The sequence below is a fragment of the Mandrillus leucophaeus genome, unplaced genomic scaffold, assembly GCF_000951045.1.
Source record: "Mandrillus leucophaeus isolate KB7577 unplaced genomic scaffold, Mleu.le_1.0 Scaffold460, whole genome shotgun sequence".
Taxonomy (NCBI): Eukaryota; Metazoa; Chordata; class Mammalia; order Primates; family Cercopithecidae; genus Mandrillus; species Mandrillus leucophaeus.
Genome location: NW_012104921.1, coordinates 1,981,447 through 2,005,099, shown reverse-complemented (window position 1 = coordinate 2,005,099; position 23,653 = coordinate 1,981,447). Strand labels below are relative to the sequence as shown.

Here is a 23,653-nt window from a genome sequence, read left to right as displayed (position 1 = left end):
TTTTTTCTGAGATAGAGTCTCACTCTGTCGCCCAGGCTAGAGTGCAGTGGCGTGATCTTGGCTTACTGCAAGCTCTGCCTCCCGGTTCACACCATTCTCCTGCCTCAGCCTCCCAAGTAGCTGGGATTACAGGCCCCACCACCATGCCTGGCTAATTTTTTGTATTTTTAGTAGAGATGGGGGTTTCACTCTGTTAGCCAGGATGGTCTCGATCTCCTGACCTCATGATTCACCCGCCTCGGCCTCCCAAAGTGCTGGGATTACAGGTGTGAGCCACCGTGCCCGGCCTGGATGGGGCTTTTATCTGCACCCTGAAGCACCTTTGATATTTTTTTGTACATTGATTTCTTTTTTTTTTTTTTGCCATTTCTTAAATTTTACAGGAGTATCTTTTGGTATCTCTGCAGCTGCTGTAGTTGGGCTGCCTTATTTGGGTCCCAGGGGTGGTCCTTTTGTTCCTTGAGAGTTATTTGTATGACTCTGGCATGGCCAGACTTGAGATGGCCTGCCTGATTTTTTGAGCCTTTTATTTTAATTTCTTGCAGTTTTGATTGTTTTTTCCCAGGTGATACTGGGGGTGTGTATTTATTTGAGCTTGATTTTTTAGAGGCAGTTAGCCTTGGTAAAGGGGGGCAAATTGGATTGTAAGGAGGAGGGGTCTTTATTCCCTCAAGTAGTTCTTGCAAAACTGGTTTTTCCTGTGGCTTTCCTTTTGTCTCTGTGTTTGCCGGTGAAGTTTTTATTTTTGGTTTGGTTTGTGTTATAAGTTTTTGGGATTTTTTTTTTAAATTTTGTGTTTACTGGTGAAGTTTTTACTTTATTTTTGTAGTTGCTAATGTAGTTGGTTTTTTTTGAGCTGCAAGACTTTTGTAATAAGGTGCTAAACAGTGCTGTATTTAGCTATGAGTTAATGTAAGGAAATTTGGTTTGAATGTCTTGACTGTTTTTTGACTTTGGTTATTACCTTAAATACACGGCTCGTTGTTTTTTGTTTTTATTTATAGTGCCTTTGGCTGGTCATTCGACATTAAAAGAGGGTTATTTTAATTCATACAGAGTTTTCAGCATTTGAGGGGTTAACTTGGCCTTTTAATTTCCCATGAAGCCCTTTTTCAAAGATTTTTAATATGCATTCCAATGGAGTGGGTTTTGACGATTTTCCTCCCATTTCCTCCCAGTAACAACACAGCACATTCACTTTTCCTTTCTTTTTAGACCAATCAGACCAGTTGGTCTTACACTTTGCTCAAAGCATACAGCCTCTACTAAGAGACCTGTAGCCTTCTACATGTCACTCCTCACGTTGGTTCCTTCTGGAACTGTCTTTATCACACACACTCACAACTTTCCTGTTTCCAGCTCCCTTTCCTGGTTGGGGTAGCGAGTCACTCTCGCCACCTCCAGTTTCCTAGTTGGGGTGGCGAGCCACTCTCGCCACCTCCAGTTTTCTTTTCCTAACTGACTTAGCAAGCCACTGTCGTGTCCTGTCTTGTTGGGGTGTGAGTTTCATTCAAATTAATAAGCCACTCTCGTTGTCCCCAGCCCCTCTGGGTCAGATTAGTTGTCACTCCCCTGGAGGGGATCAGGCTTCCCTTCTGTCCTTAGGGACAGGTCCTGCCTCAGGTCCCAAACCTTACCGCGGTTCAGATGTCTGTGTGCTGCTCCTGATACCATCCAGGAATCCCCTTTACAGGTTCCATTGCACTGTTGGGAAGAGCACCAGGACATGGGAGGGCCCATCCCCTTTCGAGCTGAAGCTCTCCCGTTGGCACCAAGGTTCCCAGGTCTCCCCTGTCCCGAGGCCTCAGTCTCACAGGCAAAGGAGACGGAAATCTGCCATCTCCAGTCCCGGGTTTTGGCACCAGAAATGTTGCAGGGAATTAAGGGGCCAGAGAGACTGAACAGGGGTGGAGGAGAGTTTATTTAAGGTATATACTGGCTTAGTGGACATGCGTCCTGAAAGACTGAGCACTAAACAAAGAAAGCAGTTGCCTTTTAAGCAGTTTTTGGCAGGAACTACGTGATGCAGGAATCAGGCTCACAGAAGCAAGAACAAAAGCAGTTAATCATTAGGTAACATTCTTGAGATTCAGCTTACACATCTTGTAACTTACGCTTATCTATTTTGTGACCTTGCAGCTGCACAGCAAGAAGGAAAAGAGAAACTTACAGACCTTACAATATATGTGGGAAAGAGATAAGGTGTCTTACACTTTCTACAGAAAAGCAGTTAATATTCTTTTCTAACTTTTACTTCAAGGGGTTCACCAATGCCTACTACAGCTAAACTTTTTATTATTTTTTCTGTTTCACAAGGACAATCAATTCTTTAATTTTTCTACTTCAATAGTACATTATAGAATCCTAGCCCATAACACTCAATGTCAAACAGGTAGTGCTGTGTGTGTCTGTGTGTATGTGGTCATGTGCTTCTGAAACAACATGGTAAGACCAAAGACTATATTTTAATGCAACTTAATTACAAAAGAGAAAGAGACAAAAGATAAGAGACTTTTTTCCTCTATCCATCCCACACCCCCAAAAGAGCTTTGGGTTTTAAAAATAGAGAAAAGCACTCACTCAATGAAATTATATCACTCAAGTGATATTTTCAGTGCATGACTACACAAAAATAGATACCACTAAACACTTGGCTATTTAGAGAAAGAGGCATATTTGTTCATAATTCCCAGACATTGTCTCATCTTACATTTCACTATATTTATTATCAAAATGGCAACATCGTCACTCTTTTTGAGAAGGCAAGAAGGAATTCATCTGATTAGATTAAATCAAGTATCAGAATACTATGTCTAAGGGGTTGAGTAAAATAATGTATCTAAATATTTGTGAAAAGACACAAATATTTTAAAGGCTGAATTTTCCCTAGTTTCTAGAAGTCTAATTTATAGCACCAATTCCAATCTTCCACTCTCCTCTCTCCTTCTAATTATTATTTCTTCTATACAAATCTTTCTTTTTTTTTCCTGGGTAGGCACATTCATGAGGACATATAAACTCTGGAAGTGAACATAAGTAACCTTTTTTCATATTTTTATTTATTATTTTATTTATATATTTATTTTTGAGACAGAGTTTTGCTCTTGTTGCCCAGGCTGGAGTGCAATGGCTGTGATATCTGCTCACTGCAACCTTCACCTCCCAGGTTCAAGTGATTCTCCTGCCTCAGCCTTCCGACTAGCTGGGATTACAGGCATACACCACCATGCCCAGCTAATTTTTTGTGTTTTTAGTAGAGATGAGGTTTCACCATGTTGACCAGGCTGGTCTCGGTGAGTCACCTGCCTTGGCCTCCCAAAGTGTTGGGATTACAGGCGTGAACCACCGTGCCTGGCCCTTTTTTTCATATTGAGTAATCAGGTAGCAGTTCAGAAGTTATGAGCAGTCAGGAATTAAGGGAGAAGAGACTTAAATCTGTCCCAGCCTAGAACATTAGATGGATGCAGATGCCCACTAAGTAAATGCCTGTGCTTCGTAACAGTGGAAGGCTCTGTTTTGTGTCTTGTCAGGAGTGCTATGGAGGTCATGGTACCTTGCCTGAGAGTTGCACAGGACCTTCAGAGTTGTTACTAAAAATCTGATAGCTTTTAAGACCTACATATTAGTAAGTGTGGGGCAATTGGTATATGATGCCAGCCCCTCCCAGCAGGGTTCATGAAGAACTCTCTAGTAGTATTCACATTTACAATCACACATCTGCAAGGTTTTGTTCAGAGCATGAACAAACTTAAGAATGGGCATATATGATAAGCCAGGCTTGTGGAATGAAATCACGTAACAGTAACTCAAAGCAGGCCTCACAATCTTCTTCATTTTACTAAAGGACACTTTCCCCAGAAACTCACTACTGCACAGTCTCAGGAAGCAGGAAAGTTCTGGTTAAAAAATTTTTGGACATCTTTCCTCACTGAAAGAACATACTGCCCAGGTTTGAATTTGAAAAACTAGTTTATACAATCATCAAAGGAAAATTTGTAATATCTGGCAAATGTACTACATGGGTGTCATGGTGCATATTTAAATGGAAAAATGACTTTTTAATTCAGAGAAATCACCAGGATTCCTGGAATTCCAGAACAGGAGAGTTAAGTCTCTACCTCTAAATAGACTTTCACTACATTGAAAAATATCCTGAAAAATGTTCACCTGGGCAGTAAATATCATCATAGTTAAGAAATAGCTTTTTGTCCATTATTTGCATATTTGAAAAGAAACTACTTTGACTATGATAAAATGTATCAGGATCATATCTAATTATAGATAGAAAATGCAATGCTGTATTCTCTTGTTTTCATTTTTTAAATAAATGAAAACAGTAACTAAATGAATCATTTTTGAGGGGAGATTTTCTATGAACGTATGCAGCCTAGCACTCATTTTAGTACAATCCGTGTCTTAATTACATGTGAGTCAGTAAACCTGTATGAAAATAATAGCAGTTTATGGCAAATTGTTATTTAGAAAATGTGCAACCTCACATAAAATGTTAAACTGAATATTGTCCAAATTTCATAAAACTAAAGGATATAAAATGGTCAAACACAGAGAAACCTTTTAGAATGAGTGATTTATTTCCTAATAATTTCTGTAAGGTGGCCTGAATGTTAAGAATAACCAAAAAGATTAGGCTAGAAGCATTTAATTCCAAGAAAAAGAAGTTCTCTGTAGAGACTCCTAACTTCAAAGCTAAAATAGTAGATAACACCTTAAAGTCACTGAAAAACATTTAAGATAACTTTAGTAAAGCTATTTAATTTTTTTTTAAGTCCATCATGTAAAAAATGCTGTGTCGTCAATTATATCCTATGGTCACAAAAGTCATCCAATATCTTAAATTCTGCTTCATTTTCTACTTTGACTTCAGCTCTTTTACCTCAAGAAAAGATCATTCTCGTCAATCGCTTGACAAAAATATTACATTTAATCTGGCCGTGTTGATTTATTTTCAACATGTCTCCATATGGTTAAGTCTCTACATGGTAAGCAAATGAATGAAAATATGTCTTCTCCATGTTAAAAAATCAATATGGGAAAAGACATAAAAAACATACAGATCATAGATTGATGGAGGTTAACAGTCACAATACATAAAGACTATAAACCAACAAGCAATTCAATGGAAAAAGGGAAAGGCAATTCACCACAGCTGAAACACAAATGGTCAATTAATGTATGAAAAGCCTTTATTCTCTCCAATAAAGATATATCTATAGTTAGGCACAGATTATATATATTTCAAATTAGCAGCGAGGAAAAGCCTTTTAAAATATTGACAACACCTGTTGTTGGGAAGCATCTAAGGAAATGGAAACTCTCATATACCATTTTTAGTAGAGTTAAAAATGTAAACTTTTACACTTTTGAATAACTATTTTTTTTTTTAAAAAAGCAGTATAACCTATTTGGATTATAATAATATTATCTACTAACTCATTCAGTAAATAATTTTTATTTTTATTTTATTTTTTTTTTGAGACAGTCTCACTCTATCACCCAGGCTGGAGTGCAGTGGCATAATCTCGGCTCAATGCAACCTCTGCCCCCCGGGTTCAAGCAATTCTCATGCCTCAGCTTCCTGAGTAGCCAGGATTACAGGTGTGTGACACCTGCATGGCTAATTTTTGTATGTTTTTAGGAGAGGAGGGGTTTCACCATGTTGACCAGGCTGGTCTTGAACTCCTAGCCTCAAGTGATCTGCCTGCCTCGGCCTCCTAAAGTGCTAGGATTACAGGTGTGAGCCACTGTGCTTGGTCAAATAAATATTTACTCAGAATTTACTAATGCTTTTACAAATATGCAAAAAATATGTAGAGATGCTTATTTTTTGCATTATTTTCAAATTTAAAATGGAAACAGGAGGAGAGATTGGTTACATAAATCAATATATTTCATTGTAATATAATACCAGGAAACTTATACAAAGACATATACTGTATTTACTTGTTGGTTTATGGTTTACCTATGCAAGCTCCATGAAGGCAGATAATTTATCTATTTTTGCATACTTGTGCACCTCAGGGTTACAGACATAAAAGTGTAAACTGACCAGGACATGCTGAACATGGAGCAATGGCCAGGTTTCTATAACCATTCTGCTACTTGCACAACTGTCACTAAGACATTTCTCTGAAGAAATTTTGGTCGAATTTTATGCATCAGTTTCTTCCAAGACATTTATAAAGAGAAAAGTCTGTTATCTTTTTGACAAACTAGACGTAAACAAAGTTCAAGAAAAATAGCTCATGCCGAAAACACATCTTATTTCCATCAGGAGCTAGCCTGTGAAGGCCTGGTTGCTTTTAATTTGTACGACTTGCACAGAAAATCAGACTACTCTTCAGTCCTCCTTTATGCAATCTGTTCCCAACTGCAATGTGGGAGAAAGAAGTGAAAAATGTTTCCCGTCCTTCTTTGGCTTTATGCCCAAAGGATTATCTGAAGGGAAAGATACTAATTCACATTTAAAATTATGTCTAGAAGGCATTTTAAATTACAAACCAAATTTACAAGAGTATAAAAATTACACTCACCTAGCTTTCACACTGGACTTATTCTAAGTAGGACACTTTTTGAATAAGAATGATTTTCCAAAAATAGAAATTTACTATTATTGAAGCAGATGTCTTCATCCTGTAGCTTATGAATCAGAAATCCTGACTCATCAATCTTAATTAACCCAGAACATGTTCTAGTTGTGTTTTCATTAGCTTCCTTTGTTAGAGTTACCTTAACAAATCCATCTTAGAATGCATACTAATAATAATATTTAAAATTTATAGTCCCACGAGGGAAAATAACAGTATGTCAACTCTCAATTGACCAAGACACAGAAATAAAAGACACTAAACATTCACAAGTCAACTGACCAAAACAAACCATCACGAGAAGAGCACTGTTGTATGCTCTAATACTTGACCTAAATACTTCTCCTCTATGTTCATATAATTCATTGCTTAAGATAGAAAAAAGGCCAATTTTGGAGGGGGGCTTAACTAAAACCTTTTTTGAAGGAAATTTGTGTCTTTTCCATATATAATTTCTGTCTCGATTGAGAGACTGATATTTCCATTTGTATACCATTTTTAAAAAACAATTAATAGATTGTGATAACACAAAAGGATGGAAAGATGCTTTATTGAAAAGGTAAGTTCAGGAACTGTAAACAAGCAGTTACAGCCATCTTTAGGCAATATACTGGGATGGTGTCCTCACTTTGGAGGCCTCTGTGGTACCTGGGATTAGGACATAGTTCCGATGTGCATGAGATTCATTTAACATAACGTTGTATAAGTGAGGGCTGATGTAGTCTTCTTTATTCTCAACGTGTCTGTTCAGTTTCATTAAAAAAACACCAATGTTATGAAATCAAGTAGTCACAGGGCAAAATTTGACCTGACAAACCTAATTCTATTACTCTAATGACTTCATTGCCCTTCAGCTTATTGGGACTGTGAAAAGTTAAACATAACCACAAAAGCAAGGAAAACCTGAGGGCTTTCTGTGGGTCAATGTGTTGAATTTTGAGCTAAACTTTGACCTGATTATTCTCATAAAGTCAACACAGACAATTGTCTGATGTCAGCCTAATATGCTGGTTTGAAAAAGATAGTGAAGCAAATTTCTAGTGCCAGGTAGCATTAGTACCTACCTCAAAGCCAGGACTCACAGGAGACTGAAACATGAAGTTGTAAGAGCAAAAAGCAGGCAAAGGTGCAGAATCAAAGGAGAAAAAGACAGGAAAACGTTATTGGATGAAAGTAAAGCACATTATTCAATAATGTTTCATATAGGCATGTTTTAAAAGAAAAGCAAAATGTTATACTAATCAGTCTTTATAACTATAGAGAATCTGAGTTGGAAACTACATTTAATATTTAAATGGAACTACAGACACTAAGTAAAAATTGCAAAAATAGTTTATAGTTGTGAGTTGGTAGATGTTAAAAAAAAAACAACTCTACTTGTCATGGTCTCAGTGATGAACGATGGTTCTTTCACCTTATTGAAAATAAATTACAGTCAAAATGAAGCATTTTTGACCTTTAAGTGAAAGATTAGATTTTCTTCACAATAATTCATATTCTCAATGGGAAAAGAAAGAAAAAGGTCATCAAAGTAATCAAATGATACAAAGTTGTTAGATGCTTGCAAGCAAGAATAAGCTGATGAATAATGAGTAGCAGTCAGTGGTTTCCAAACCTAGAAAGTCCAATAGCGGGTTAGAGTTTTAAGGAGAAAAGTATGTCTATGGTGTATTCTTCATTCATTTTACAATCTTTGTTGCATATAATTATTTTCTATCTGATTCCATTCAAGGTTGAAATATAATTCAAAAGCAGTAAGGTTACTCTGAATGATTTTTTAAAAGACAAGAGGTAATATCAATGAAAAATATGACAGAGCTTAATTAAGTAGGTAACACTTAACTGGTAATTTAAATTGTGTATGTTGTTTTTCATCTCTGTTCTCTCAAGCTTTTTTGGGGCAGCTCTATCTGATAACTAGAAACCAAATCAAAACTTCAATATAGTTCACTCATTTTCTTAACAAAAATGCATGACTGAGCTTTGAAATGTGATTTTTTTGCAGTGTTGAATAAAAGACCCCACATTGAGAAAAATCCTAGTATCTGTTTTTTTTTTTTTTTTTTGAATCCTCAGTCCTCATTTGAAATCTGCAGCTAACCCATTTTGTCAGAAACTTTGGAAAGTCATGAGCATTTAGACTGAAGTTCTACCAAGACTGATTGGTTATCCAGTATTACCTGCTACAGGCTGGGTGCGGTGGCTGACGCCTGTAATCCTGGCACTTTGGGAGGCCAAGGCAGGGGGATCACGAGGTCAGGAGGTCGAGATCATCCTGGCTAACATGGTGAAACCCCATCTCTATTTAAAAATACAAAAAATTAGCCTGGGCGTGGTGGCGGGCGCCTGTAGTCCCAGCTACTCAGAAGGCTGAGGCAAGAGAATGGAGTGAACCCAGCACGTGGAGCTTGCAGTGAGCCAAGATTGTGCCACTGCACTCCAGCCTGGGTCACAGAGCGAGACTCCGTCTCGAAAAAAAATACAAAAAAAAAATACCTGCCACATTTCTGGATTGACATGAAGCATGTGCAGAGCTCAAGGGCAACAACTACTCATTTGAAAATAACCAAACATGAGTTTCAGGGAAAAATTATAACCTTGTTTGCAGGTATTCTTAGGGCACATTCACATGCAGAAATGGCAAAGTTGGCTCTTTGGGAGAGGAAATCAATTTCTTCATTTCCAAAGTAAGATATTATCCTTGCCATCTACATATCTGATATCCAAAGTGTATGTATTTTCCCCAGTTAGCAGCCCTGAATATCTTTTTTCTGGGCCATCATCACAATTCAGCTTCATTTTTGAAGCTCATATTTGAAGATGGTCTATGCAACATGCACTCATGTACTCATCCTTCTAAGTTATTGTTTCCCAGAGTGCATGCGTTTCCCACACAATATTAATGGGTTTTATGAGAAAAGGGTTCCATGTTGGAGTGGATTTAAGAACACTAATTTCAGCACTGTCAGACTTCTTAGACCCTCAATTATGCATAATAATTCCTAGGATGCCCAATATTTAGATGGACCAAGAAGCATTTCCTAATCTTATTTGACCAATATTTTTTTCAGAATATTTTATGGGGCCATTATTTTTAAGAAAAACTTTGAGAAACACAGAGACAGCTCTATCTTTTCATCTTGTTATCAAGTTAGAATCACCAGAAATGTCTATAAATCACCAAGGAAAAGAGAGCAACCTGTTTCATTCCTAATTTGTTGTAAATTATACCACAGTTTTGTTTTTGTTTGGTGTTTCCCTTAAATGAAGGTCATATAATTACAGTTTTGTATCTGTGATGAAACTACTGTAGGTGACAATGTTTACTATGCAAATGAATACTAGAATGTATCCCAGGATGATGTGGCATATTACTTTTAATTTAGCACCCAAAGAATTTATTTCCAATTATTGAATAATGTAAATTTTATAGCTCCATTTTCTTTTAATTGACTGATGGGAATCTTATAATGTATTAATTATTATGATATAACATTTCATTCTTTTCTCACATGACCTGTGTTGAAGAATCTCAATGACTTTATAACTTGCTATTTGGAGATCTATTGTTATTATCATTTTAAAACATTTTTACTGAGGTACAATTCATATGGAATAAAGTATACAACATTCTAGGTGTATAGCTTCAGGAAGTTTTGCATGTGCATAAACCCATGTAACCTCTGCCCAGATCAAGATATATAATACTGCCAGCATCCGAGAAAGCTCACTTCTGCTCCTTCCCAGTTGACATCCTACCTTAGTTTTATTTTGAAGTATCTTGCCATAAATTGGTTTTGCTTGATTTGAACTTCATATACTGGATTCATAACTATGTACCCTTTGTCTGACTTCTTTCTTTAAATATCATTTTGTGGGATTCAACAATGTTGTAGAGTGAATCAACAGTTCATTAATTCCATGGTTGTATCATTCATACGATCCATCGTATGACTACATCACTATTGGTTTCTAATTTTTAGCTATTATGCATAAAGATGTCAAAAACATCTTATAACATATCCTTCTGTCAATGACTCTCTGTATTTCTCTTGGATATATACCTGGAAGTAGAACTGGTGAGTCACGCCATATGCATGTGTTCAGCTTTACAAGATAACTGCCAACAAGTTTTCCAAAGTTGTTTGGGCCAATATACAATCCCAGTAGTAGTGTATGCACATTTAGTTGCTCAATATCTTCCCCAGTACTTGTTATTAACAGGTGTTCTTTCAATGTCCGACATTCTGATGCAGACATAGGTCATTACAGACTTTACAGTCCTTGATAACTAATGATGTTAAGCACATTTTCATGTTTAATTGTCTACCTTGTAATGTGCTGGTTAAGTATATTGCTATATTTTAAATAACGTTGTCTGTCTTCTAACCTTTTTGTAAATGTTCTTTATGTGCTCTGTATATGAGTTTTTACATGATATATTGTATTGAAAATGTCTTCTCCCACTCACTTTTCTATTCTCTTAATGACATTTTGATTAAAATGATTTCTTAGTTTTAATGATACCCAATTTATCAATCTTTTTCCATTGTCATCAGTGATTTAAATCCTGTTTAAAAAAGGTTTTCCTACTTGAAGTTCTTATAGATATACTTTCTGTGTTACCTCCTAGAAGCTTCCAATCTACCTACAACTGATTTCGTGTATGGTATAAGATAGGGTCAAGATTCTTCTTTGCCATGTAGATATCCAATTGGTCACAGAAATGTTTGTTGAAAAGACCATTCGTTTCTCACAGCAGTTTTTCCCTTGTCATAAATCAGTTGGTCTGTGTATGCACATACTTTCTGGACTCTATTTCATCGGTTAATTTTTCTGTCTTTGTGCAACAGCACATTGCCTTAGTACTTTATACTTAACTTTATGTAATGCTACCTTGTCTTTACTGCACCTCTATAATATGTTTGGCAATTCTCTGGTTTGTTCTACATCAGGGGTGCTCAACCTCAGTAGTACTGACATTTTGGGCTGGATACTTCTTCATTGTGGGAGGCTGCCCTGTGTATTGACCTCTCTGTAACTGATCACTCAAATCCAATATCCTTGGTTCTCTTGGGCGCCTTCAAATTGTGTTTTGTTCTTTTATGTCGTATTTTATTCGGCTTTTATCATTGTCCCTCATGGGACAGTTTATCTGATTAAAGTTTTCCTTTATACCTAGGAATAGACCTTCTAGAACAGATTATTATATTGTAATAACTTTTTACCTAAAACTAACTCTTGCCTGGTGTGGGTTCAATTGGCTTTGACTTTTCCCAAATACCACAAGAACACATGTAAATAAAATAAAAAGATGAGTAAAACATATAGAAATAATACAATCATCTAATACTAACTTCCTCTACAATTGCCCAAAAGTCCATAAAATTGATATAATTTGATAAATAAACTTACAAATAATGATACAGTGTATTAATGTGTTCCACTTAAGGATCCGCTGAGTGTTTCTTGTTTCCTTCTAATACTGATGATAGTTTACAAAAAAAAAAAAAAAAAAAATCCATGCCCACAGAACTGTTATAAATTGACCATAGTTTGGATTTTTTAAAAGATGGACTGCTTTATGGATGGCAAAATGGATAGTTTACTGCCAAAGTTGATGACAGTTGAAGTTTGTCATGTGATCTATGCTGTTATAATATTTTTTCTGTCTTAACGTTAGAGAAATCTGAGATTGAATTTCTGTGCCCAAATGGATAAACAAACAGAATTACCAATGTTGTAATCTGTATCTGAAAAAGGAATTTTATAGTCAAAATAGGTGATCATTTATGGAAAATATAACTTTCTTATATATGAGAGAAAATATACTTACTATGGCAGATTTGCAAAATGGATGGTCTAGTGGCATTAATGAGCAATGCCGTCTTCACAAGGGTCAGGCCATCATTCTTTTTGGAAATGGAAATTATTCTTTAGTGTATATAGAACCCAAAGGTTTTACTATTATTGCCATAATATCACTTCTTATTAGGCACCCACTATAACTTTTAAACTATAGTTATTGGTGTTATTGGGTTGAAAAGGGACATAGGCATGATACTCCCAGTGTGCCTTGGTCGAACAGGGTGCTTTTGTTCCCGTATGGAGTGAAGACATGAAAGGGAACAAAGGCAACATGTAAATATGTGTCCTCCTCAAGGTGGGCCAATGTTTCCTACTTTCTCTGGGATTGGATAAAAACAGAGACAACCAGGCACCCCATAAGGACACAAAGGGCTTTGCTGTGTTTAAAACATGATTCTGAGAACCAGTGTGTCAAATAGTGTCACAAACATTACTTCCAAAGGCATTTCTCATTTAAAGTTTACCTGAAGGCATTTTATACAAGGTTATGAAAGCTTATGACTCCCATCCCAGTAGCTTTAAAAAGTGCCTTGTGGCTCCAATATTTTCTCACTTAGTAAACATCTGATTTGATCATAATTTTACAAGCATTCTTGACAGACACAGTTAAAGTCTAATTTTAAAAATAAGTATTTATAAAATAGATTTTAAGTATTTTACAAAAAAATTTTAATTCACCATTTAATTTCAACATTTTATGTAATGTACCAAGTAATTCAGATAATTTAGTAGTTATTTAATTTGGTTACATAAAGCAATAAAATAAGTTGGTTTAAAAACACAAAAATCTGTGTTAAATTATACTTACATAAGCTAAATTAGATTTATATAGAAACCATACATTTATATACATATATGCATAATTTACAATTTTGTTTCTTAAACTTATTTTTAAACGTCTATCTTATAAACATCATGACTCACAGCAGCTATACTTAAAAGCAAGAGTAACTGCTGTAACTTGTAAAATCACTAATTGCGAAAATTCAAACTCAAAGAACTTCTGAGCTGAGAAGATGACACAGGATTATTTTAAAACACAGACTTTGACTTAAGCACCTTTCAGTAAGATTATCATAATTTCAATTAATAGAACTTTATGGAATAACATATGGTCACGCATACACATTCTGAATAGGTACGAAGTTATAATGTGTTCTTCTAGTTACTGGTGAAATTTAGTACCTGCCTTCTCCAACTAGGTTCACTTAATGATGTACTGAAAACACAAAAAACTCCTAAAAGAGAGCCCTATAAAAGAGTATGGGATTTTCCTAATTATTAATATAATTCATTTGACTTATACTCCTGGCTTACACTGTAAAAAAAATTTGGTGATATAAAGATCACGATCGCAAAAATTTTTTTCCAAACAGGTAATTTATATAACTTCTTATACTTTTTATAGATGTCTTCAGAATTTATTACCACTCTCCACTCCAAGAGGGATCTATTCAACCTCAATGTTTTAGTATTTTCAAAATTTTTTTCTAATTGATTTTTATAATAACAGGATTATGAAGCATCATTGCAATATCCACTGGGAGATAGAAGGGGTAAATATGGGAAATTTAAATCCTCAAACTATTAGCCTATTTCAGAATGTGTTTTTATTTTAAATAATTCACATAATTTCCACAATTTTTATTTTGTTTTGAATGTTTGGAAAATCCAAATTTAACTTTCTTAAAGAAGAATATTAACCATATCCATAAGATGTGTGTGCATGTGGGGGGGCGAGTGTATATATATACACCCACACACACAGTCTAAAGCTAATGGAAATATTTAAAGTGTTAAGTCCTAATTTTCTCACAGGACATATCAATCAGTTTTTGACAATAAGCCTGCATGTATGCCAGTATGCCAAGCAATAAAGACATAAAGACTTTCATGGTTTCACAAGAGCAAATTTCAAGTTTCCTCTCAAAATAAATATTCAGCCATGCCACAGATTCCTCTAATAATCTTCAGAGAACATTTTGTATCTCTCTGGTTTCCAAATTTTGACAAGCGATGTTTTGCAACATTAACACATTAGTTCGTGCTGCTCTGGCCCTGTGACCACGATAAAACCTCACATATTTTACAATTTCCCTAAGCTCAGAGATAAAAGCAAACTCAAAACTGTTGGATATTTGATGAGGCACTGACCAATTTACAGCACAAGCCCTGAAGAAACACTGTCATTAACACCCTGGCTGCATTCTCCCTCCTAGGGCCCTGTCTTGGATTGACATTGCTATCACATCATCCCACAGATTTCTCATGTAAATGGGGAAATGGGTAAACAGGAGGCCTTACCAGAAGGGGCTCATCAGGGGCACTGGTAGAGAGTTCAGCAGATGATGTGCGGATGGTGCTGAGCCCAGTGAGGGAGACATTCGAGAGTCTTCTCCGCCTCACACCACTGCAATTGTTGGGTATTTTAAATGCACATCTTTTATGGTAATTCAGACCACATCCTGGAAAGGGAAAATAAAAATTATTTTTGTTGAGCCATAAATTAAAAAGTGATTCCAATATTAGTGTAAAGTAGAATTTCAAAAAAATAGTACAGCTTCCGTTTTTCTTGAGGGTATTTGTAAATTCAAATTTTCTTTTGAATATTCTCTGATTTTTTTTCCCATTTGTTAATGGGTTTTGAATTCTGATCTTATTGCACAAGTTCAGGAACTATACTAGTTATCATTTTAAAAAAAATGTTCTGTGATATAACAGAGTTAGGCTTTAAGGGATATAGAAATTAACTCAAATTAGATTATCTGAGCCACTTTTAGCTGCCACAAGTTCAAATGTGAGTGGACACATAAAGGAATATTAATCACAGCACATCACAAGTTTTAGACAACACTAATTTGAATCTGGGTCTCATAACTTGCTTGTCTACATGGCCTTGAACAAAGTTTTCACCTCAGTTTTCTCATCTCTAAAATGGAGGTAATTCTAAAACCTTGTAGAATTACTAAGAAGATATATAAAGTACCTCACATGCTGGTTTCCACATGGTAGGTGATCGATAATTGGAAACAGATTTCCCACCTAGGCAAGTGTCAGTGTCCTTTCAATATTTTTACTATTCATATTCCCCATGTAGCTGGAGGCCATTACTTAGAACACAGCAGTCCGGACAGACAAATTTTCATAAAACTACATTTTAGGCAGAGTTTCTTCCAGTTCATTGTCTCCTAGCTTCCCTCCTCACAGAGAGAAGTTCAAAAATTGCAGATAGCTTATTTGTAGGTTGTATAATAAATGCTCAGTTATATTTGTCAAAGTTCAAAGAGCTCTATCCCTGCCCTCCCAATCCAAAGAGAATAGAGTACATTTGCACAAGTTTTAAAGATTATATCATGGTGTCCCAGTACCTTGAATTGTGCAGCTCAAAATGTTCTTTCCACATCATAATAAAACTATGTTGTTGGTGCAGAAATGCGGGTACATGTTCTAGTTCGCGACTCAACAGCTGAGTGAACTTAGATGGTTTAATTTCCCAAATCTCTGCTCATTTTAACAAATGTGTATTCAATGTCTACTATTCCAATTTCTGACTTACTTACTAGGCAAATTTTATTTTTAGTTGGCTGATAAAATATCGAGCACCATATAGGGGTGAAACATGTCCACATGATAAAGGAGAAAAGATGTGAGAATAAGGGCTCCCAGGTCAAACCAACTTTGTTCAAGACAGGAAACTTAAAGAAATGAACAGAAGACAATCCATGTACCCCTAAATGCCTGGAAGATACTTCCGAGGGAGATACTGCTACATTACTGTAGAGTGCACAACATAAGCAGATAGCTCCAGCATGCGTTATTTTTTATTTTTTACTATTTTATTAGCTTTAGGTGTACAAGTGGTTTTCAGTACATGAATGAATTATATAGTGGTAAAGTCTGGGCTTTTAGTGTAGATGTCACCCAAATAGTGTATGTTCATTGCACACAATAGGTAGTTTTTCATCCCTCAGCCACCTCTGAACCTCCTGCTTCTGATTCTCCAATGTCTATTACACCACACTCTGTGCCCCTGTGTACCCACAGCTTAGCTTCCACTTAAAAATGAGAACACGCAGAAATTGGTTTTTTGTTCCTGAGTTACTTCAGTTAGGATAATGGCCTCCAGTTCTATCCAAGTTGCTGCAAAAGACATTATTTTGTTCTTTTTCATGGCTGAGTAGTACTTCATGGTGTGTGTGTGTGTGTGTGTGTGTGTGTATATATATATATAAAATGCATATTGTGAACTGTATTCACAATTGCAAAGGTATGTAATCAACCTAAGTGCCCATCAACCAATGAGTGGATAAAGAGAATGTGGAGTGCATACACGCACACATACCAATGTATATACATGTTTGTATATATGTGTGTGTATGTATATATGTGTATATATACATAGATCTATGTAAATAGGTGTATATATACATAAACATATATATAGGTGTATATATAGATAGATCTATGTATGCACACACACAGAAAACCCATATTTTCTCAACCGAGTAGATGAAAATAAATGTATATATATGCACATATATATGTGCGTATATATATGTATATATGTGCGTGTATATATATGTATATATGTACCACATTTTCTTTATCCACTCATTGGTTGATGGGCACTTAGCTTTTACATGTCTTTGCAATTGTGAATTCTGCTGCGATAAACATAGGAGAACAGCACACATTTAACTTGCATGGGAAGAAAATAACTTACCCTCACATTTAAGACCTTGACGCACCAGCCCCCACAGCATTTCTCCACAGTGATCACAGAAAGCTGGAGCTCTGTATGAATGAACAAAGAGGGCGTGGGGACGAATCTGAAAGTCTTCAAAGGTGGCGGAAGCTGTAAAAATAGTGACGTTGAAAAGTAAGTTGAATAGGCACTCTGATCTGTAAATAAAAAGTATGCAAGATAATAAATATGCCAGTACAGATATAACTCTCTAGCCAAAGTTAGGGAAGATAAGATGCAACAAAGCTTGCACTTTCAGCCATTAGACATTATTCCCAGCCACAGTTTTACAGTTGGTGGCACAGCAACCATCTCTCTTCTCCTCTTCCTGCTTGATCAAGTTTCAGACCACTTTAAAAATGGCCAAAAAACTAGCAGAAAGCATGAATGAAAGTATAAGTAAACCTGATTTACAAATATCTGATGATACTTAAAAAATATGTTACTTTTTATCTTACTTAAGTGAACCAGAAAGGTATTCAAAAATATTAATGAAAAGAAAAGTTGATGAATTGAATTCAGACAGATCTGAAAAATAGTACACTTGAGTATGACCATGAAGAGATACATTACAGGGTCCAGCTGAAAGACAGATATAAAATATGAGTGGCTTCCTTATACAGGGATAGAGCTGTTTGAACTCTTGGGCAATGTATAATAACTAAGCATTTAAATCATGACTGAGCAACAACCAAGCAGCCACTTCACCAACATGCCAAAGAGAGGGATTTAATACATACACTGGTGAATTGCAGTCCATTCTGAGAAATACACCTTAATCAACCATATTCATGTTGTAGGGAACTTTTTGGTGTTGCTTACTGTTGCTTATTCTGTATGGTACTCATGCAGGATATTAAAATCCATTTTTATTACATTTTTCCATATGATATTTTTTATTAGATTATAAAAGTGGTTTGTGCTTTTTTTGTTGTTCTCAAATCAAGAAATAGAAAGGTATAGACAGCAGAAAGATTAGCTTTTTTCTCAACATCCTAATGGAAAGTGGTGGATCTTTCCAGACCTATGTGCACGCAGTAAGCCTGAGGTTGAGGCTGCACAGTATAGCACCTGGCAGTAAGAAGACCTGGGGGAAGCCTGACCTTTACTGGAGTGACATCTCAATAAGCACAAGCCTCAGTTTCTCATACCTAAAAAGAGACAGTCTGTCTGATGACGACTTCTCCATTCTCTTAAAATTTAAACTTCCATTAATGTAAGAACAGAACCATATGAACTTAATTTTGTAAGATTTTATTTTAAGATAATTTTGGGGAAAACTGAGGCCTTCAATATATTCCTTGTCTTCTGCTGTCCTTTCCTTTCCTCCTCAATTCAAGTAAGTTTAGGAAGTTGCATATCACATTTCCCACTTCAAGATCCACAATATAATTGTCAATGCTTACTCCAAGTAGATCAGAAAAAAAACTATGGTTTGGGTACCAATCATCTACTTTGGTGGTTTGGTCAAAATGTGTCCAATTGGGAGAATGCTAAATTCTCTTTAAAACTGGTCTCTCATACTCATGTAGAAAATTTATTTTTAAAATATCAAAGAAAATAATCAAAGATAAAACTTTATGCCAATTCTTAACTTCTAGCTTCTCCCCTCAGTCCCAAAATCATCCCTCCAGACCAAACAACTATGACAATAATATGACAATGATTAGTTGAATAATTACTGTAGTATTCAAAATAAGCAACATTAGAATTTGACAATACGAATACCAAGTTGGATTCAGACATTTTTGGAATTAATGAGAAGGAATATAAATAATTAAACTAAAGATTTTCAGTGACACTCCCCCAATTTATGCTAGGTAATTTCTTTTTTATTTTTTGAAGAGGATTAACATTCATAAGCAGTTAGCACCCTTGACTTATGTTTAAATGCCATATTTCTAAAGTTCAATTTTAATATTCTCCTGTTAATTTTAGAATAATTAAATACATTTTTAAAATAAAACTACGCAGTGTGGTGAGGTTTTACATCCATTTGAAATCAAAGCACAACATCCATTCATTATGAATTTACCTGTTCTGCACCCTGGGGGAAATCAGCATTAGTTGAGAGTATGCATGCCATCTCGCCTAATCACAAAATTGCACTTCACAGATAATCACTTAGCACAGGAAAACAAAGTGAATGCTGTAATTCCATTTCATTTAAGTTTAGGAATCAAAATGGACAGATAAGAATAGGAATATTAAAGTGTCTAAAGATTCTAAGAGAAGAACAATGGGCTATCTGTTAGTCTGTCATAATCAATCAGCCAACCTAAATTAAAACCATATGACAGGACAACAAACTAAACACAATAGGCCCCTTATACTGGTATTTGTGTCTCTCTGATTTGCTCTATTCACAGCCTATTGTTATACTCCAGTGTACAAGAGAAGAGAAAATGACATGCTTTTCTTAGTCATTGAGCATTTGAAACAGGTAATTGAGCCAAAAACCCTAAGATAATCAGTTCTTTAATGGTTCATTATAAATTGTTGCACAAATGGAGTAAACTGTTTGGTTAGCAGTACAGAAGAAATAAGGCTTCTGAAGCAAAATAATCTCTGAAGGTCAAAATTATTTGCATAGTAAAATAAAATAATGTCAGATCTTCCAAGATTTTCAGTACTGTTTTTTAAAACTGGTAATTTTGTCAATGGGAGAAGCATAAACTCTTTCTGGCTATGACAAGTTGGGACTGATATAATGAGAGGAAATGCTTAAGCAATCTATAAGGTAGTTATTATGCCTACCCCCATTTTACAGATGAGAAAACTGATACTCAGAAATTAAGGAGCTACACTAGGTAATACAGAATCTGAACTCAGGCAGTCCTGACACCAGAACCATATAAACTCTCTCAGCCACTATTACTCAACTTATATTTCTTTGACTATTTAAACACTATGGATTATAAGCTGTACCTTTATTTTATGTATCACTGAAAAATATTTTTTAGAGAGTGCAATTAAATATGTATAAATCATAACCCCTTGTAACACGCATTATTATCTTATAACAATGTTGGGAAAATAAGAAGCCATGAAATAAAGTATACAAAAAATGTATCCAGTTCTCAAGATCAAAAATTCTTTTAGTATGCTTTTTGCATGAGCTCCATGTTTAGAAATCCTCCTTTCCAAACAAATTGAGGAACAGTAATTGGTTTTTCAACTTTTACAAAAGTCAATGGTAATGATACATAGGTGAGCTAACAGCCAACCGAAGCTTTGTGTCCACATGATAACATGTCACTACATTGAATTGATTAGTTTGTTCTGTTCCAAAGCAAAACACTTTGAAGTTTCCAAAAGCTGTGAAGCTTTGTTGTGGGCAATTTTTATTTCTTTAGTATCTAGAATATTGAAAATAGTTTCTGGATACCACTCCTACACAAAACCACATACTTGCCATTTTAAAGGTATTCTGTAGATTAAAAACAAAACAAAACAAAACAATATTGGCTGGGCGCAGTGGCTCACGCCTGTGATCCCAACACTTTGGGAGGCCAAGGCAGACAGATCACCTGAGGTCAGGAGTTCGAGACCAGCCTGGTCAACATGGTAAAATCCCATCTCTACTAAAAATACAAAAATTAGCTGGGCATGGTGGCATGCACCTGTAATCCCAGCTACTCAGGAGGCTAAGGCAGGAGAATCACTTGAACCTGGGAGGCAGAGGTTGCAATGAACCAAGATCGCACTGCTGCACTCCAGGCTGGACAACAGAGTGAGACTCCGTCTCAAAAAACAAAAAACAAAAACAAAACAAAACAAAACAAAAAACCAATATGTGAAATGTGAGATTAATTTCAACAACGGTTGCATGAAGGGAGACTCTGATATAAAACTGGCTTGGAGAGACTGGGACCAACAGAGAAGCAGGAAAAAATGACCAATCTTGGGGGTCGGCCATATCTTCTTTAAACTTCCTTTCATTCACCCATAAACACACATCACTGGTGGAATGATCACTACTCATAGTCAGTTTATTGCATTTGTGAATATCTCAAATTATTAGAAAGTTCTTTTTATTGAGGCCCTAATATACTCCTCTAACTTTTACTTACTAATTACAGTGCTAAAAGCAAGCCTTTAAAAATAAGGCATTTTTATGCATTTAAGTGAGCTCATATAAGTAAAGCAGTCCTAATAATTTCAAGCTAACATAGTTTATTTATGTTATGTGTTATTAATATATCTAGAATCTACTAGGTAATATAGTATATGTTGAAAATAGAAAAAGGACTAAGGAACGATATCTGTAGTTGAGAGTTGAAAGTCAAAATGAGGATGACAGTTCCATGTATATTTATAATACCAAATGCAGGGATGGAACACAAGACAAAGGGTGGCTAAGTCTGTCTAGGTCTGTCAGGGAAAGTTTCATCCAAGAGAGGAATTGTACAGAATCCTGAAGGTTGAATAGTATTTTGAAAAGCAGAGAACAGGATAAAAGAGGGAACATTTCTATCTAGTCTGATTTTAGCTAAAAATAACATAGGATTGTCTGTATATTTCTTTACAGTTATTGTGGGTTCTTGACACTTTATCATCTTTGGTGCACTGTCAGGGTAATCAGTAAGAATGACTACAAATTGTCCATGAGGCAGGGAACTGAGAGATGACAACAGATCAGTTCCACACTATTGTGACCCAGGTGTGTGACGGTGCTTGTAAAATTAAGCACATGTCCATACTCCCTCCCCTCCACGCAATACACACATACCCAGCCCCCAAGGTTGGTCATTTTTTCCTGCTTCTCTATTGGTCCCAGTCTTTCCAAGCCAGTTTTATTTCAGATTCTCCCTTCATGCAACCGTTGTTCAAATTAATCTCACATTTCACATTTTTGTTATACCTGAAAACATCCTCACAACTCTCAAACAACAAGAACATTCAATAAACTCCTGTAGAGGGACTTGCAATAACATCTTTCAGATGGGTGATGAAATGAAGGGCATCTCCATTTTTGACTTAACATCTGACCAGAAAATTGTTAGTGAGGTGCAATGATGGGAATTTGGGAGGCTGTGAGTATATCATCTCAGAGATCATAGTAGCCAAGAGAAAAAAATGTATTTAGATATGTTGACTAGGCAGCTCAGAAGTTTCTGGGAAGTTATTTCCTAAGTTTGTGGTTAGAGATTAAAAAAAAATATGGCTACAAGAGAAAAAGGTCTCACAAGCCAGACTGAGAACACAATAGCAAGTTGCCCTAATTAGGAAGAAAAGGGAGTGGTAACTAGATAAATGATGTGACTGCCCAGGGAACTGTCTGATAAGCTCAGGTTCACAAAAGTAAAGTATCAACAACAGAAGGAGCAGCACAGAGTCAGACTGAATGCAAGTAAGTGGCTCCAGCCAGAGAACCACCCTAGGAAGGCCAAAAGAAGGAAAAGCTGAAGCTTTTTAAAAGCTAAAAGAGAACAGAAGGGCTTTCAGCTGTGTGTTTCATCTGGAAAGAATGAAGCAGAGATAGGCCTCAAACACAGAAATAAATAGTTTAATGAAAACAGACAAAATAGAAAAAGCTATTCGATTATATTTTCGTTTTTATCTTTTCTAGAAAAATAGATCATGGTTAAACTAAAAGAAAAAAAATAAGAAGTAAGATATCAAGAAGAAAAAAAAGTCTAGGATGGATGAGAAAGGGGCTTTAAAGAAATTATTTTCAATAGGCCCAAATGAATTATAGACGAGTACTTAAAAGCTTATTTTTAACTTTAAGTATCAGGAGAACCCGCTCCCGATGTTTAACGTGGGTTTTTTTCCATTTCCTAAGTGTCTCGGCTGGGTTGAGAAATAAAGGGAACAAGCACAAGAGAGAGAAATTTAAAGTTGGATGTCAGGGGAGACATCACATGTCGGCAGGATCTGTGATGTTCCCCGAGCTGTAAAACCAGCAAGTTTTCATTAGCGATTTTCAAAAGGGGAGGGAGTGCACGAATAGGGTGTGGGTCACAGAGATCACATACTTCACAAGGTAATAAAATGTCACAAAGCAAATGGAGGCAAAGGAGATCACAGGACCACTGGATGAGGTGAAATTAAAATTGCTAATGAAGTTTTGGGCACGCATTGTCATTGATAACATCTTATCAGGAAACAGGGCTTGAGAGCAGATAACCTGTCTGACCACAATTTATTAGGTGGGAATTTTCCTCCACCTAATAAGCCTGGGAGCACTACAGGAGACCCGGGCTTATTTCATCCCTTCGGCTTCAACCATAAAAGACAGGACGCCTTAAAAGGGGCCGTCTATAAGCCTACCTTCAGTGCACGTTCTCTTTCTCAGGGATGTTCCTTGCTGAGAAAAAGAATTCAGTGATATTTCTCCTATTTGCTTATGAAAGAGGAGAAATATAGCTCTGTTCTGTCCTGCTCACCTGCGGCCAGTTCAAAGTTACCTCTCTTGTTCCCTGAACATCGC

At 36.0% G+C, this 23,653-nt stretch overlaps 1 protein-coding gene across 1 annotated transcript in view; it reads right to left on the bottom strand.

Annotated features, from left to right (window-relative positions):
- The window catches only part of PRKD1 (protein kinase D1), a 161,825-nt gene that overhangs the window by 78,112 nt on the left and 60,060 nt on the right, over nt 1-23,653 (bottom strand). Inside the window, exons 2-4 of the mRNA XM_011994771.1 lie at nt 17,197-17,328; nt 14,778-14,938; nt 7,670-7,693 (exon numbers count right to left, since the gene is read on the bottom strand). Of these exons, the coding sequence (XP_011850161.1) occupies nt 7,670-7,693; nt 14,778-14,938; nt 17,197-17,328 (317 nt within the window). The remainder of the gene's footprint in view (nt 1-7,669; nt 7,694-14,777; nt 14,939-17,196; nt 17,329-23,653) is intronic.